Source organism: Echiichthys vipera (genome assembly GCF_963691815.1).
Source record: "Echiichthys vipera genome assembly, chromosome: 6".
Lineage (NCBI taxonomy): Eukaryota > Metazoa > Chordata > Actinopteri > Perciformes > Trachinidae > Echiichthys > Echiichthys vipera.
This window is the reverse complement of record NC_139831.1, coordinates 6367118-6385808: the sequence shown is the minus strand read 5'-3', so window position 1 is coordinate 6385808 and position 18691 is coordinate 6367118. Positions and strand designations below refer to the sequence as shown.

The 18691-nt window shown below is 41.6% G+C and overlaps 1 protein-coding gene across 1 annotated transcript; it reads left to right on the top strand.

Annotated features, from left to right (window-relative positions):
* The first annotated feature begins 1096 nt into the window (after positions 1-1096).
* qdpra (quinoid dihydropteridine reductase a) lies at positions 1097-16656 on the top strand. The gene is made up of 7 exons (XM_083915477.1): positions 1097-1241; positions 1337-1429; positions 2783-2879; positions 3953-4093; positions 9491-9599; positions 11888-11971; positions 15604-16656. The coding sequence occupies exons 1-7, from the start codon at positions 1158-1160 to the stop codon at positions 15704-15706; spliced, it is 711 nt and encodes a 236-aa protein (XP_083771603.1). The 5' UTR covers positions 1097-1157; the 3' UTR covers positions 15707-16656.
* The last annotated feature ends 2035 nt before the right edge of the window (positions 16657-18691 follow it).

Genomic DNA, 18691 nt, shown 5'->3' with positions numbered 1-18691 from the left:
TTGAGCCCATCCCCTCGCCAGATTGCACCATAAAAACAAGTATTGCAGAGTAGTTACCGTTAGCCGTTACCGTTAGCCGTTACAGCTAAGTAAACATGAAAGTTAGAAAGGAGAAACGTAGCCATTTCGGCGTGCGGTTAAATGCCGTTGAACTCTTTTATCTCAGTCCATGGAGTGAATGCTTGGCCTATATTGACTCTTGTTATTGCCCGTCTCCGGTCATTTAGCTGCTGGGACGAATAACCATTTCACCCAGTGCCAGCCTACAGTAGCTGCACCCAACAACAGACAACCCTGGCAGCCGGCAATGTCGGCCGCTATTGGCTGCTACAATGAAAGCAGATCATGACAGAAAGTCATTATCAAACACCGTTCAAAGAATTTTTAAAATATTAACTCAGACTAACTATAATTATTTATGGGAAAGCAACTCTTTCATTCTGTACCTCTCAAAACGCCTCGCGGGGAATCTACATATTCCACCTTTTGCAGGCGGCAGTAGCTCAGTTCTTAGGTGACTCAGCTGGGAACCGGAGGGTTGCCGGTTCGAGTCCCTGTGTGGAACAATGAATGGAGTGTGGACTGGTGGCTGGAGAGGTGCCAGTTCATCTCTTGGGCACTGCCAGGTGCTGTTGATCAAGGTACAACTACTCGAGGCACCGATTCATTGGCAGCCCCCTCACTCTGACATCTCTCCATTAATTGCATGTATATAGGTCCTGGTTGTGCATGTGTGTGTATTTCGGGCCTGTGTGTGTTTGTGTGTGTAACATGTATAATAACAGAGTGAAAAAAATTAATTTCCCCTTGCGGGATTAATAAAGTAATTCTTCTTCTTATAAACTAATTCTATTTCTTCTTCTTCTTTAAGTATTCCTCAATGCAGGAATTTAACATTTAATAGAGTGTTTAACATGTAATAGAGTATTATAACAAATGGTATTAGTACTTGATTTGATTTGAACACTATAAATAAAAATGAGGATCACGCACTTTTGCAGTACTGATGTTTCCGACTGTCTTTGAAAGCAGCGTCGCTCCGCCAACCTGTTGCCGGAGCAGAGAACCAGGAACGCCCCCTGCTCCCTGTGTGTATTTGAGCTGCAGCTCAGCGTGCACTCGGCTCTTCTCTGCCCGACACTAACCACGGCACAAACATGGCTGCTAACCGGGTCATCATCTATGGAGGGAGAGGAGCTCTGGGCTCAAAGTGTGTCCAACATTTCAAATCCAAAGGCTGGGTGAGTCAGAGGAGCACTCAGCCCCGGCTACATGCTAACTCTCTGTGATGCTAAATGAGAAGCTAACTGTATTTCTCTCTGCGTGACATGAACAGTGGGTCGCTTGCATCGACATGGCTGCAAACGAGGAGGCGAACGAGAACGTGATTGTGAAGCTGAGTGAATCCTTCCCCGAGCAGGCAGGACAGGTGAGCGGCAGGTGACAGGCGGCGGTGTCGTGTATACATGTGTTATGGCTCTTTGACTGCAAAGCGAACAGGCAGAAATAAAAGCGTTACAACGTTAGTTAAAGTTAACCATCGTTATAAACTCAGTAGCTTATAAATATCATTAGTTTATTGTTGTTTTGAAGCATTTTTCAACCGTGTACTGCTGGGATATGTGTATGCTCATGCTGCGTTCAGGTTACGTTGGAAAAAAGGGAGCAAAGTTCGTAAACGTAACAATTATGACTTTTTTGGACTTAACAAATAATTCCTTTTAATGTCCTTGCACACAAAATGCACATTCACACATGTTTTTCATTTTTCATGTTTCAAACGGTGGATAAAAATACAGGGGATAATGTAATTATATGTTATAGATACAGAACATAAGAAGAATTTGTTGATAGATTAAATATTGCCCTTCTCAATATTAAACATTAAATACATAGTTGTAATGGCCCTAAATACAAGTAATACAGAGTAAATACAAGTGCAATGGATATACTATGGTTCAGTAGAATGTAAATATCTGTGCAGTGATTTAAAATTACATTTTCACCCCAACATCGGTGGTTTGGCTGCTTCGTTTCATGCCACATGTCCACAGCTACTGTCCAGAGTGTTCAGAATACAACAGTGTTATATTTTACCACCTCATGAAATAGTATAATATACTTGCAGCCTTGTGATCAATCTGTTTTCTACGCTGTTTATCCAGTTAATTCTGGGTCCAACCTGCACAGGTTGCCCCAAGACAAATACAAATGTAAAATACATTAGTTATTACACATTATATTATTTTATATCCACAAGACTTATTTGCATTTTTCATATATATTTGCATTTTTCATATATACAGGTATACAGTGAGTAACCGAGCTAATGTGGTGCTCACATGGTGCTATATGTCTATGTGTCTATGTACAGCTCGATGTACAGTATGTAGCTGCTTTAAATAGGGAAAGCTTTCGTTGCCATTGTATTCTACGGGGGAATTGTTGGGTCTATTTAAATAATAAATAAGTCATAGAGTTAGGGCTATACCTACTCTGTAAAGTGTCCTAAGATAATTTTTGTTATGATTTGGCACTATAAATCAAATTGAATTGAATTATATATATTGAAAAAATAAGTAACTGTCACTAAGAAACTCCCTGAATTCATCACCTACTGTAAATGGTTTCTCCAAATCTCCTACTTGTGTTTGTTGACCTGAATGCAGTGCTGCTTGTGCGTATATTAAAAATTTGCAGCTGGTGTGTGAGCTGAGAGATAGGCGCCATTTAAATGGCATTTGCCCCGTGGCTTCAGTTTGTTCTCTCTCAATTTGTGCAGGTGACGGCAGATGTGGCCGCGTTGCTAGGGGAACAGAAAGTGGATGCCATCTTGTGTGTCGCAGGAGGATGGGCGGGAGGGAGCTGCAGTTCCAAAGGTCAGAGTTCAACCTGTTGTTTGCCGTGACATTAATCATCAGCCACGTGTTTCCTTCAGCAATACATGCTAAAATGAAATCAGTAAATAAGAGGCGGCCGGTTAGCGTAGCTTAGCATAAAGACTGGAAACAGCAGGAAACGGCTAGCCTGGCTTTCCACCAAAGGTACAAAATCCACCTTACAGCGCGTATAAAGCTCACTGATTTACACACATTTGATTTGTTTAATCTACTTAAAAAATAAAGTGTAAAAAGGGCTGTGTGCCTGTGTTACCTCTCCATTATTGCCAGGCAATCAACGGAGACAGCATGGAGTTACTGATCCGAGCAAATACATCAGAAATCAAATACATAAACCCCACTTTGGGTTTTGTGCGGATTAAGCAAATGAGATATAGCGTGTTAATTTGTAAGCTCTAGAGGTGCTAATGGGCAGATTTTGTCGCAGTTGGACAGAGCTAGGCTAACTTCTCCTTCCTGTTTCCAGTGTTTCGGCTTCTCACTTACTGGAAACACTCAGATGTTTGGTTTAGGCAAGGGTTAGTGTCTGGGTAGAGCGTGCAGGAAGCCTGACATGGATTGCACCACGTATGTTTACATACCAGGTTTATAATTTGTTCATAAACAACGGAATCTCATCTCGTCGACTCTCGCTGACAGAAGTTCTTGAATCTTGTTGTCTCTCAACGACATTTCCGTTGTCGTCTTTGTGTAAATCGACCGTCTTCTTCACCCTCGGATGCGACAAACACACCCACTCATTTGCCGTGAATTTTACGGACAATGAGCTGCTGTATTCCCACATGGGCTCAATCGGCCATAACAGACTTTGTACTTAGGTAGCTGGCAGAGTAAAGTCTTGTTTGAAATCCGGTCCAACTGATTTGAACATTTCTGTCACAAAAGTGTTTAAAAAGAGTGGTATTGATCTTCTTGTGTAACTGCCAGAGAGCGATAAAAAAGCAAAATTCCCAAAATGTTGAACTAAATAAGGTGATTCATGTTGGATCAATGTAAACCAGCAACTTAAAACGAGGCTTTTGTTTTATTTTTATTTCCCCCTCCTGTCTTAGATCTATACAAAAACACCGATCTGATGTGGAAACAGAGTGTGTGGACCTCCACTATCTCCAGCCACCTCGCCTCTCTGCACCTGAAACCAGGCGGACTGTTGACTTTGTCCGGGGCCAAAGCAGCTCTGTCAGGCACTGGAGGTAAGCCACACACATGATGTGTTTACCGTTCTCCTCACAATCGTCTGCTTTGGCCGTGTGTCACATTAGTGTTGCAGGTGGACTTTGATATATTGGAGACCACATTGTGCATACAGCTTTGTTGTCCAACTTGCCAATTCAAATAATGGAGGTAATAGAAAGCACTGCAGGGCTTTGACCAGGGAATTGGCATAATGATCAGAGTAACGGGGGATCTCACGCAGTTCACAACAGAGCGGGGGAATAGGTGTCGATAAAATGGATCCGAGAAACAAAACAAGAGGGAAAAAGACAGCTGATGAGCTGTGTGAAAGCAGTGGTTTGTCCATCAGCAACCCTGTGCTGCTCTGTCCTTGAACTATTGACTCAACCCTGACCTGCTACACTCTATACAGGACCAGGAGAATAATTAACATTTAACTCATTGGGGTTTATTAAAGCAACTGTGGACTACAGAAAGCAGTAAACACAAGACAACAAATGAATAGAATAGGACCGGTTGATTATGGTTAACAATGCTAATGTCTCAGGTTGAAATAGAGACGATGATGGTTATTCTCTCAGACTATAGAAAGCTTCTGCAGAGCCACAGATGACTCCAAACAACTGTTTTCACAAGTGGAGTCGTACTTATGACAAGCAAACTGGGCGTCATGTGTAAAAATCGGTGGAGTACCCCTTTTCATTTTATTTTTATAGGATTTATTTTTTATTTACAACAAAAGAGGTGAAACCATTAGTTGATAGTTCTGTATCTCATGCAGCACACATAACAAACATGGATGGTTTAATTAGAGACTATTTTTTACTTATTTTCATTTTGGACTATTCAGGTGAAATCAACTGGCAAATCATTCTGTAATAATAAATAACCAGGTGCTGTTTAAACACTTTGTACTTTTACCTTTTTTATTTTTACCTTTTTTATTTTTAAACATCTATACGGAGATTGCATGTATTTGTACACCAACAATAAAGATATTACATTTTATCATCGAACAATAAACCTGTGTATCACTATAAAACAGGAACTTTAAATGAGCAAAGATGCAGAGAAATGAGTGGATCTGTTTTAGTGCCGGGTGATATGCCGATATATTGTCATAACAGTATAGGAATGTCTGTTGTAGATATTTTTCTGTATCCTGTTCATCACAATGTTCATTACAGCAATATTTACATCATTTGGACAAGGATTTTCCTTCTTAATTTACACAGGAGTACACAAAATCAGGATTTACAACGTGGTTTATTTCATATAGAATGTTTATTTATGTATATATTTATTTGCATTAACAGAAAACACGATACAATATATATATATATATATATATATATATATATATATATATATATATATATATATATATATATATATATATATATATATAAAAATGTTGTGCTTATATATCTGGTTAGACGATTTTGGCCATATTGCCCAGTCCTAAATTGAATTTCCCCATTGCGGGACGAATAAAGGAATTCTTCTTCTTCTTCTAATCAATGCAGAGAACTGTTTTATTGTTAATAATAAGTCATGTTGTGTAGATCTGAGCATCAAACAAGCTGATAAGTTGATCCAACTCAACAGGTTTGAAACCGACGCATTAACGGTATACCCCATTTCTGTTAGAGTATAAAAGAAAACTTCCACAGAAACACATCCCACCTGTGATTGTTGGGAAAGTCTTTAAGGGACATAATTGATCTCCAATGAGTCATTGCTGAGCTCTAGAACTGAATGAGCGTGCACAAGAAACCTTATCCTAAATTTGTGGACGGTGTGCCGGTGAATTGAATTCTGCAGTTAACCATTGTTAGCGTGACATCAGCTGGCCTAATCTCAGCCTCTGTGGCATCCAGAGGGTCATTGGTGTTGTGCCATGTGATTTCCAGTCCCTCTCCGTATCCGAGTTAACCATGTGATGGGCTGAGATCCAGCTCCAGAGCGATACAAAGCCCTGGCTCAGCAGTCAGCACAAAGCACAAGAGCTCACTGGCTGCCGGCTTACGAAGATACTGACTCAGCAGTTGCGGCTCCACACACATTATCCACACAGACAGAGTGTTAACTGCACTGATGCAGTTTGGGATTCCTGATATTTATTGTTGTCTCTTTTGACTGAGCTTGTACTTTACTGTATGTAGGAACCTGCAGCCTCTGCACTTCTTCAGTGACTGTAAGTGAACTTCCAAAAATCCATATCTGTGTTATGTAATTAAATGTGCCACATGTTAAGAGATACGAACACTGGTAAGAGGTACTTCATCCTTTTCTTCCTGTGCTTTTGATCAAAAAAAGTGCGTAAAAAGTTAATGAGCGTTGCCCAAATCCAGATAATCTCCGCAGCGGAGAACGAGAAAAGCAGATTAGGTAAACTACCGGTGATTGACTTTGAGGGTTGCTGTAAAAGTTTAATGAGAGAATGTCCATTTAAATGTTGGAAATATCCAAAGCAGATGTGGGAGATAACCAGCCAAGCATCATGTCAGCAAGTCAAGTGGTGAAAACATAAGATCATTTTGGGATCGGGCAAAACGTTCTGCCCTGTGTTTCCTGTTCGGAATCAGTTTGAAATTCCAAAGCAAACTTAAGAGAAGAGGCTGTCAAACCTCGTGAGGGGCTTTTTAATAATCCTAACCTTTTGATTTAGGATTTAAAACAGAGGTTGAGCCCCAGACCGAGAGGGTCTTTTCCGTGCTCTCCGTGTGACTTTTGTTCTTGGATTATCCTCCGAGATATGCAAAAAATAGCTTTCAGTGTTTGGATGCACAGCAAACGGTGTAAGTAAGTCTAGCAGCTCGTTAACGTCCACACAGATGCACAGTCTTTAAGTTTTTATTCTTTTATACAGTAGATGAAGAATAGCCGGTGGTGTGTTTAGAAGTGCAGGACTCTTGGGTATGAAGACGCGTGTCTGTTGACCGGAGTGACAATCTGGGAGTCTAAAGTCTTATCGTGAACACTGGCTGAGAGACGAAAACCAATGACTTGATTCTATCTCCTTCTGATCCAATTTCCTGTTTCCTCTTCTCCTCTGGAGCGTGTGCACCAGCTGTTAGTCAGTTCAAACTTATACCGGTTATAATGGGCGTATTACTAAGTAGAGAGTTACTGGATTGAAACAGGTGGCACCTATACTAGGATCAGTTCTGACATTGAGATTAGTTGTTACTTAATATGTACACCTATCAACTTCCAGGTACAATTGTTGCATGGTTAACTGAATCAAATGACAAAGGGCGTACTCACACTGTCCTTCCGCACCGGGCCAAAACCGTTTTTTTCAGGTCAAGCCTAGTGCGTTTGATCAGTGTGAGTGCACCCGCTCCGCGCATAACTGCGGCCAGCTGGCAGATCACGGCCCGCCTGAGAGAGGTGGGCTTTTGTAGAGCGCGTTTGCACATGTATGAGCACAAGCATGCGCACGTGTACGAGCACGAGGCCTACGACGGTTCTGACATAATTTATGTCCGCCTGTTCGGACATAGAAAATAGAAGGACGAGCCATGCGCGGACATTTAACAACAATAACAATGATGGCGGTGAAAGGTTCACGTTGGTGTGATGTGGAGGTGGAGTGTTTACTGCAGATTTGGTCGATGAAAATATTCAAAAACAGTCGACAAGACGCACAGAAACTCCGAGATCTACGGAAAGATTTGTCAGTCAATGCGTGTGACGTGTTACGGCGTGATGACGTATGGACAGCGAGAAGCATTTGCGCGAGGCCCAGGTAGTGTGAGTACAAACGGGCCTGGGGCGCAGGGGGGAGAGGGAGGGGGGGGGACAAGTACCCTAAAGCCCGGGGCGCGGTGCGGAAGGACAGTGTGAGTGCGCCCAAAGGCAATCCAATCAACCCTTGATACAAATGTTGTTTAATAACATTTAAAACTGTAAAGATTTCAAATGACATAACCCTAACCAAATGTACCTCAAAAGTGATTAAAAGTATCCTTACAATGTTCGATTAAATTAGCAAATAATGCCAGGAAGCTTGGTGTAATGGATGTTTTTCACTCACTGCATGCATGCTGCTAACTCTGAAAGGCACATTTCTCCATGCACTCATATGTAACTAAATAACTCATACCTTCATTTGCAAAGCTCTATCAGGTGTATTTAATTTTTGATTATTTGTGGACGTTTTTTGGCAGCTCGTGATGCTACAGCGACTTTGTCGTCTGCTTTTGATTGGACGCTGCTCGAGGTTTTTCCTCAGCAACCAAGTCTTTACCAGCAGAGTAATCCTTCAAGTTTAATGCGGCAACACAATTAAGTAAATGACTACTTGAAATTAAGCCAGTCGTTAAAGGAGAACATTAGAGGAACACTTTGCAACCCAATCCTGACCGAGGGTTTGTTTATAAACAAGCACGGCTTTAGGTCTATTTAAATCAACACCTATATTCGGGTTTTGGTGCTCATTAGTTGCAATGCGGGTGAAAAAATATTCCCAAGTGACTCAGTGTCAGCTCTTGTTTCTTGGTCTGAAGTGTTTCTACATCAGTATACACTTCTTATCATCAAGTTGTTTTGTTTCTTGGGAGTTGCATCCACACATACATACACATACACACTGGTTTACTGCATTATTTCAGTTAATTATGGTTTAGCTACCAAAGCCAAGACTCCCTTCATTACATTTACATGTTGCTGTTGCTCCTGAAAGGCTTACAGTGAGAGCAGATTTGGTTTCAAGGGCAAATGAGATGGTAAGGAGATTTTTGCTGGATGCACAACATGCAACCTGTCAGGTACAAGGTGCCTAAATCAAAGGTGGGCTGATCTCACTGTCCTTGAACTGTTGCATGACCGGCATCTCTGACATGTTCTTCTTTTTATTGTATCTCGGTGGAAAAACAATAGCTTGGAACAAAAGCCGTGTCACCACCCCTTGTTCTCATTGGTCAGGGTTTTTGTAAGCCTGTCATAAGATTGGTTTAGGTGTGTGTGGGTGTGTGTGTGTGTGTGTGTGTGTGTGTGGGGGGGGGGGGGGGTAGCATTCTTCAGAAAGCTTGTTAGTTGTTGGGGGCGCTTTACTTAGTGTTTCCAGATGCTGAAGCTGCAAAACATTTCCAGCTTTCTCCAATGCTGAGTTAATGTAGAGCCATGGTGTAATCACAGAGAAGCACTTAGGGATGTTTTTATTGTTTTATTAGTGATTTGTTTGCTTCCTGCCGATCCATGCCCTTTTTCTACAGCGCAAACATACCTGGTTACTACCTCAGCTTTAAAGTCTCAAGATGTTCCTTCTATGGATTCTCAATTTCTTTTCACTTGACCTCTCTACTGAATCAATGTCATCTACTCGCTGGCACAGTGTGTGATGCATTTAATGCCTTTGCGAACTGAATTTCCTCCAAGACACTAAAGAAATGTTCTGTACTCTCCAGGCATGGTGGGCTACGGCATGGCCAAAGCTGCCGTCCACCAGCTGTGTCAAAGTCTCGCCGCAAAAAACAGTGGGATGCCATCAGGAGCCGTTGCCGTGGCCATACTGCCGTAAGTACTGCAGTGACATGTTGTGAACACACACAACGCGTGTTTTGTCCTGTTGTGATGGGCTCTTTTGTTGAGAAGAGCTGCCGTGGTCAGCTGGGATTCACAGCAGTTACAATCGATGGCTCAGAAATTGGTCAACGCTACTCAGATGCAGCATGATTCCCCTCTTTCACATAATTCACATCATTTTGATACTTGATAGATTTTCAGTGCAGTATGTACAGTGAAAAAAGCACTTTACATCAAACCAAGTCGCTCATCTGCTGTTGGTAAGATCTTGTACTAGACCCGCCTTTGAGAAGAATAACCACTAAATCTGCTTTAGTCTCAAAAAGGACGTTTAGCTTCTGAATTCTGCTTCTGTAGAAATGAGAAGCAATTCATGCTGTTAGGATTTGTTCAACTATTTTGTTAATCTGTAAGAGGGGTGGAAGAAAATCATTCAAAAACACTGTCGTCTTTTAATTAACCTCCTGTATAAGCGTCGGTGATCTCAGCTGACGTTACTGTCCTTAAGAAGCTGTAACAGGCTCTGTTTTCTAATGGCAACAGCCTTTTTTTTATTAAATTTGTCCAGTTCTGAGCCCAGATGTCACCAACGTGTAATAACAATCTGAGCGACAAAACCGCTTTAAGTGTCCCGTTCGATTACGTTTCAGCCCGGTTCGCAGCAGCCATACTGCAGTATTCATGCTCATTATTGGACCAGTTTTTTAAAAAGCTGTTGCTGTTAGTCACTTGTAAACCTGGGGAAATGGGGTCCAGGTTGAAAATACAGAAATGAACAGCTATAGCAGCATTGTAATGTATCTCCAGCCAGTCAACTCTTTCACTGTAACCTAAACGTGTACGCATACGGTGGTGTTTTCTGTATACTATGACAGTTTTCTTTAATTAGTATCTCCATGTATTGCATCGTAACCCCTGTATCATGATGCGTATCATATCGCTAGGTTCTTGCCAGTCCTAATCAGGCATTTGTTTCATTTTTATTTTTTTTCAATGATCTTAATATTTGCAAACTAAATATCTTTTGGTTTTGGACTGGAAAAGTTTTTTTTAACCTTTTTTCTACATTTCATAGCTGTATTTATTGAGTACAGTGCAGTTAGATGATGTTAGGCCTTGGGCTGACACCAACTGAAGAGAATGTTTAATGCTTCAGCTGCAACCTTGTCCGTTGTCGGCTAAAGCATCGAAAAGAAACTATGTACTCTAGAGTCTAGACCTCCTTGCACTTCAAAAGGCTGAGACATCGTAACACGATGGCAGTAAACTGCACACAGCACTTTCATGTTCACCAATCTGCATGGTCTGTGATGCTTTACGGGAAAAGGGATGAGAGATGTTTTTATTTGTTTTTTTGATCGCCTGCGTGGAGCGCTCGCTCATTTCTTGATGTTAATCAAGTCCATATCCAGCAGTAATTTTACTTTACTTTCACCTCATTTTGTACTTTAGTTTGAAGGAACTGGTGTAGAACATGAATAGCCTTCAAACACACCGACACTGCAAAAAGCCAGTATAAAGGAGCGAAGATGAAAACTATTGTGCTGTTAAATTTGCTGCGCCTCACATTTCATTGTTATGTTGGATGGATAAGTGCTGGGTGAAGATACGCTGCAGGAATAAAAGATGTGTGAGGCCGCAATTTCACCCAGGAGATCTCGGGTTGTGCACATGATCTGTTGTAGATGAAACACAGAAGCGTTTGCATCATCACCTCCTCTGTGCGCTTATTGAATTTCAAAAAAATTGCACTGTCATTGTGAGAAGCTAGAAATGGTCCCGCTCTCTCTATGGTTGGATTTTCCACCAACATTAGAGCTGAACGCAGTCTCCCACTCCAGCATGCTGTCACATCTGTTCAGCATTAGCCCCATGACTTGCATTTCTGTTACAGCCTGCATCCCCCAACCCCCTACTCCTGCTGCAACACCATAGACCAACACTGTTTAGCATTTGTATACTAAAAATATTACATCCCCAGAAATACTACTATTACTCCTGGGTCAGGATATTTTGTTGTTCATAAGCTATTAAACGGGGCCACTGCATGTTAATATGAGCGTGCGTGTACTTAAGGTGACAAGAAGAACCGGCTTTGTTGAATTGCTAAGTGAAAATTGGAATTTATGAATATGATAATAAAACAGAAACATGATGCAAATGACTGGATCTTTTTTTTCCCAAGCCCTGTGCTCTCTGTTCGTGTCTGTGTGTGGAGCCTGCCTGTCTTTTCTCTCTGCCGCTCAGCCCCCTGATTGTCATCTGTCTTAATTTGACAGCGTTACCTTGGATACGCCAATGAACAGGAAGTTCATGCCTGCCGCGGACGTCAGTTCCTGGACACCGCTGGAGTACATCGCAGAGTGAGTGCTGAGGCAAATATTCAGTCTTATTCACAGGATATATATGTTTTATATATCTCTTTACCAGATGTTTGCTTTCTTCTATTTTAAATGTTCATATTCTAAACCTCTGTATTTAGTGTTTAAACTGGACATAATAGAAATGGTCATGAAAGCTGGGTCATGACCGAAAGAACGTGGTCGCGGGTACAAGCGGCCAAAATGGGTTTTCTCAGGAGGGGGGCTGGAGTCTCCCTTAGAGATAGGTTGAGAAGTTCACCCATCCGTGAGGAACTCGGAGTAGAGCCGCTGCTCCTTTACGTTGAAAGGAGCCAGTTGAGGTGGTTTGGGGATCTAATAAGGATGCCCCCTGGGCGCCTCCCTAGGGAGGTGTTCCAGGCACATCCAGCTGGGAGGAGGCCTCGGGGGAGATCCAGGACCAGGTGGAGAGATTAGATCTCCCTACTGGCCTGGGAACGCCTCGGGATCCCCTAGTTAGAGCTGGTTAATGTGGCCCGGGAAAGGGAAGTTTGGGGTCCCCTGCTAAAGCTGCTGCCCCCGCGACCCGACCCTGGATAAGCGGATGAAGATGAGATGAGATGATAATAGAAATGCATAATAAAGACACCGCTCAATAATGTTCATAGATCTCTGCATTAAGATCATCTAAAACCCCAAATCTTTTTTTTGAGGTTTTGCAGGGCAGCCTGCAGACACAGGGTTCCTACGCATCATGGAAACACCTTGAAATTGATTTAAAATAACCAAATATCCTGGAAATGATCTGTTTTCCTGGAAGTTTTGGTTGTATTGTATCTTTCGTAAACCTAGGTGTGTATTTAGTTTGAAACTTGACTATTAGTTGGGTAAACTGCACCGTAGGACACTTCGAAGCGAGTTCACCAGACACTCAGCAAAACGCAGTCTTTCTATTTCAGCTCCCGTGTCCGTCAGTCGGACCCGCCGTTGAGTTCATGTATTTTCCGAAGCCACAAGCTGGTTGTGTCAGTACAAGGCCTGCTGGTAAATTATATGACTCCGGTGCTGTCCTGTTTTTTTTTTTTTCAAGAAAAACTCCTGGAAAATGATTTCTTCAGAGTGGAAAGCCTGGAGACGAGTATAAAATAACAGCAGCTGACCCCCAATGCCAATATATAAACAAAAACGCCAACACTCTTCCCTCCATCAAGTCAGCCCTCAAAACTCACCTTTTCACTCTTGCTTTTAAAATTTAAACTTCTTTAATTATAATTTTTTGGGTTGTTTTGTTTTGTTGTTTTATGTATTTGCTATGTTAAAGTGTCTTTGAGCACCTGGAAAAGCACAATATACCGTTAATTCAATGTTGTGTTGTTATTATTATTATTAATATTATTATTATTATTTAAATACCTGACATACATAATATTAAACCAGTTGCACATTGCCATTAGCTGTTTTAGACCACAAGATGGCAAAAAAAAATAGATCCACACTGGTCAGGCCAGTGCAGAATGATGGATGACGCAGTTGTGTTTGTGTTTGTTTTTCTCGCTTGCTCATCCATTTTTCTGTCTGCATAGTGTATTATTTATGACATTGATTCTCTTATGTAACCCACATCCATCAAAGATGTAATCCCGCTCTACAATATAAACTATTTACTTTGGCAATATAGTTGTTTATAGCGTTGTTGTGGGGATGTTTTTGATGCCGTCGAATCTTGTGCAAATGTAACTGTGAAAAAGTGATTTAATGTTTCAATATTTTGTCCATCTACTTTTTTTTTTTCATTTCTAAAACAACAATGAAAGTGGGGGAGGATAATTTGTTATTAGTCCACTACAGTGTCAGACCTCCTGTACCTGGTCTATGATTTAATTACATTTTTACTTTAATTCATCTCATCTCATCTTCAACCGCTTCAATCCGTGATCGGGTCGCCAGGCAGCAGCTTTAGCAGGGGACCCCAAACTTCCCTTTCCCGGGCCACATTAACCAGCTCTAACTGGGGGATCCCGAGGCGTTCCCAGGCCAGTGTGGAGATATAATCTCTCCACCTGGTCCTGGGTCTTCCCCGAGGCCTCCTCCCAGCTGGACGTGCCTTGAACACTTCCCTAGGGAAGCGCCCAGGGGGCATCCTTACTAGATGCCCGAACCACCTCAACTGGCTCCTTTCAACGCAAAGGAGCAGCGGCTCTACTCCGAGTTCCTCCCTGATGGCTGAACTTCTCGTATATTGTTTACTTTAGTGTACTAAGGCCTTCAATAAAGGCCTGGTGCATCGAGACAGAAGCTTGTGTTTACGCTCCGTGTAGTGCCAGGAGAGATTAGATGGGATTTGATCCAGTTTGATAATCCCTCTGGAAACAGATGAGGGTCTGAGGACAGAAATAGAATCAGTCTGTGTGGCGGGAAATGAAGCGAGGTGGCACTCAGCTTGTCGCTTGTCCAAGACTCTACTGTACTCAGCTTTTCTGGCTTTCAAATGACAGACTTCATTCATAAAACCTGGACTCAACTGTTAGTTCGACACATCATTACTTTGGAAACACAGGTTGTCAAATTCATGATTCAACATCCAGAAATATGGAGGAGCCTGGCTGTAAATGTGTCATTTATCAATTAATGTGACACTAAAAAGAGAAATCACTTCTTGGCACTTATTACGTCTAGTTATTTTTCAATGCTAGTGCAGATACAATACCAGGGTTTTAAATTCCTCCTTTCTTTTAATCTTATGGTTTGAAATATATAAACATGTTTTTTTCATTTACCAAAGGAAGTCAAACTTTTGAACGTTGGTTAAATGTCTCAAACAATCTGGTTCAAGTCAACTTTTTAAGAAGTATTTTAAATCGGTGCACAAGGAAAATTCAGCCACAGGTAACCATGGAAACGATATAATTGCTTAGTTTCCATTCTCAGGAATACAATTAAAAAAGGATTGAGTGAAACTGACCAACATGGATGACCATGTGCAATAATGGTTTATAATGCAATATAAAATAAGCTGACCGCTCCATGTTACAACAGAAGTATCCAAGAGAAAAAAAGAGTTCTACCTGCTCGATAGCTGCGCTCATCTCATCCGCGGAAGCCGCCATGTTGTTCCCACTGATCAGTCGCTTTTCGTTGCGTCGCACTTCGAGCCGCCTAAAAAACAACGCTGATTTGGATGCTTGGGCAAACTTCTGCAATTTTTCTCAGCCGCAGCCGTTACCTGACTGATCTGCGAGTAAAATACAATGGAGTTCCTGATCTTGCGATGCTATCATCATGCAGCCCTGAGCTCAATTAAGACCATATTTATTTTTTCAGAGGTTATATTTTGGGGCAGTTGTCTGTTATTGGGTGTGTACAGGGCAGAATGAAAGGGTCAATGGGCACATTGCTGTTCTATAGCATGCGTCAAAACCACTAAGCCACCAGAACAACCCCTAAATGGAAATATATTCAGAATATATGCTGTGCAATGACAGTATAATTTATAGTAATTGACTCTACATGTTTGTATGATGCATTGAAATTTGCATAGTTTCATTTGGAAAAGAAACACAGGAGATATAAGGTATCGTAATACTACAGATTAGAACAGACATGCATATAAACAAACACATGTTGGGGCTTTGAACACTTCACAAATGATTAGTGTGCTCTTTGTTTCACTCCAGAATGTTCTTCAACTGGGCCACAGGAGTGAACCGGCCGGCCTCAGGGAGCCTGATGCAGCTGGAGACCTCTGGGGGCGAAACCCAGGCTGTGGCCGCGCAGTAGAGGAGACAGAGGGGAGGTGTGGAGACCATGATAAGGGTTGGAAGGGAGTGAGAGAGAGACGGAGGCAAAGAGAGGGAGAGATGAGGCGACAGAGAATCCCTGAGAGATACTGGTAGAGAGAGGAGGAGAAGGAAGATATGGAGATGGAGAGTTGGATAGGAGGAGTGATAAAGAGCGTTTGAGGTTGTAGAGGTGAAGAAAAGAGATGGTGACAAAGAGAAAACGGGCTCAAATACGGAGGTAGAGAGGAGACAGCTAGATGGGTTTGTTTTAGAGGGTTGGGGAGGATTTCAAATGCAGCCTTAGAGTGCCATCTAGCTGTAAGCCCCTCAATGACCCCACTGTAACAGTCAGACTCCAGTAATGGTACGGACACACTCTCCACTCCTGCACAACAACCCCTCTCAAAGATCAGTGACGTGTGTTAAAGTGTGTGTGTTTTATTCAGGAATGTGTGAATGTGGTCACTATTAGGGATGCATATATAATTGATTTTACCTCATCATTGTAATTCTGTGTCGTTATTACAATAATTAAAGTGGAGAAAATGCTAAAGAAAATTTAAACTTGTTCACCCATTCCCTCCTAAATGCAGCACTAGCAGCCTCATAGCCACACTACAGTTATTTTCTCTAACATCTGTGAGATCCAAAACCTGGCGGTGTCGGCCCGGTGTGACGTGTGAGATCAGTAGACCCTTTTTAGTTTGTGATGTATATCGTCCCTGAAGGTCCGCTGCCACTGCGCGTGACCTCCAAGTCAAAGAAAGCCGCTGACTTCTTCTCTCTAACGTACAATACGGTTCAACAGTGGAGTGGCCTTATTTTATGCGTGTAGCTATCAAGTCAAAGTGTCCTTGGTGTCGCCGGTGTGAAAAAAGGTGCTCTGTTCCTGTTGTGAGTTTTCTGAAAGCCATGAGTTGTAACTGTGTCAAATTCACAATAAAATGAGTCACAATCAAAGGTCAAAGTTCATTCTTGACTTTTGAAACAGGAGTTGACATAAGAATCTCAACTCGAGGTCTGTTTTAATGGTGAATGGGAGTTTTGGATGTGTAATAATTGAGCTCCAGAGCAGTGCGTTATAATTACAATCAGTCATTTTATTTGAATTTTCTGAGGCTTTTCTTCCATTTAAAATTCAAAGCTCAGTCCATAGGTGACTCGGCTGGGAACCGGAGGGTACTTGGTTAGAGTCCCTGTGTGGACCATGAATGGAGCATGGACTAGTGGCTGGAGAGGTGCCAGTTCATCTCCTGGGCACTGCCGAGGTGCTGTTGAGCAAGGTACCGAACCCCCCAACTGACATCTCTCCATTAATTGCGTGTATATAGGTCCTGTTTGTGCATGTGTGTGCATTTCGGGCCTGTGTGTGTAACATGCATAATAATAGAGTGAAAAAATCGAATTTCCCGTTGCGGGATTAATAAAGTAATTCATCATCTATTTAGTAGCTGTTCTGGATTTGATCTGAACCGCTGCTAAATGGACGTTGAAGGGAGATTCTTTTGGATATTTGATTTTAAAGAAGTTGGCACAATGCTGCATCACACAACAGATATATACGCCGGAATTTTAATGAATAAGGCTTCTCCTATTCTATAGTTAGTTATTCTCAACCAATCCCATAGAAAGACCAAAACCAACGATGAGTCCAGCTCTCAGTACTTTTTAGCTTCTGTATGTACAGTAGCTCTCAGCCCCATTTATTTTCAATGGGAAGGTACATTTTTAACTCTGGACTCAGGGTTCCCAGGCATCCTGAAGAACCTGGATAACACTTGACCAATTTTTCAGTCATGGAAAACCTGAAAAATAAGAGAGAAAACAAATATACATTCACAGGTTTTCCTTTAGATGAGAATAAATGACTAGTTTATCCATCAGAACTCTCCAGAAGAATGACACTGTCATTTTCAGGACTATATTAACATTGAAATGATAAAGTTCGTTTATGGACCAGAGTATTTTGAATAGGCTGTTATGTTGTGGAAACTTTCTGCATAGGCTATTGTTTTGGAGCCTCAAACAATAATTGATTTTACGGTGCACCTCAAAATAGCCAAATGATTACTATTATTATTTTTAGTAAGACATGCGCCGGATACTTTTGCTGGCTCTTTCTGTTTTTGCCTAATTTTGATCTTTTTTTAAGAAAGAGATGGGAGAAAAAGTGAGATAGCTGAGGTGAGAGTTGCCCAAACCATCATTGTAACGTGGCTGTAATAACAAAGTGAAATGTGTCATTTCTGAGATTGTAGGAGAGGATTTCATAGATGAGTTATCACCATAAATATATCTTTTAAATCAAACCTCCACAGAGAGCAAAGTCCCTGTCTGTCATATCTGATCATCACCGAAGATGTCCTGGAAAATGATGTCTAGGGAAGAGTGGGAACTGTTTTTTGTGCTTTTGTCAGGGACTATTTTTCAGCTGAAGATGTAGGGTTATAATAGCGGGACAGTGTATTTGGCATCGACTCAAAATTAACTACAGTGGGAATTAGGGGCACAACAATTAAACAACCCCACAGTTGGGTTTGTAATCCAATCTTTTCGTTCACGGTTTTGGTTCGATTTCTTTTGCATATCATTTCCAGTGTTCTCTCTAGCTAATTTAAACCTGACTCAAACGATGATGGTGCATCCTCAAACGTTACATTTTCTTCTCTGCATGCCATCCCCCCGCTGTATTCTTGACTAAAAGGGAAGGGAGAACCCTGCATGCACACAACCTAAACACTTCTTTCCTTATGGAACCGAAAAGTTGTCGCTCCCATTTGTTTTTAATTTTAATTGTTTGGTTTGCTTCAGTTTCTCACGGTTCACTTTTGCATCCCTCGTGGTCATGTTCATGGTAATAAGGCGAGAAGTCATGCAGTGCAACAGTGTGGCCCGTTGATGTGTTTTTTATATGTTTTTTTTTGTGGAGCTCTATGACCCAAAGGAATAGGATTTAATGGGTTTTAACTACACATACAGTGCT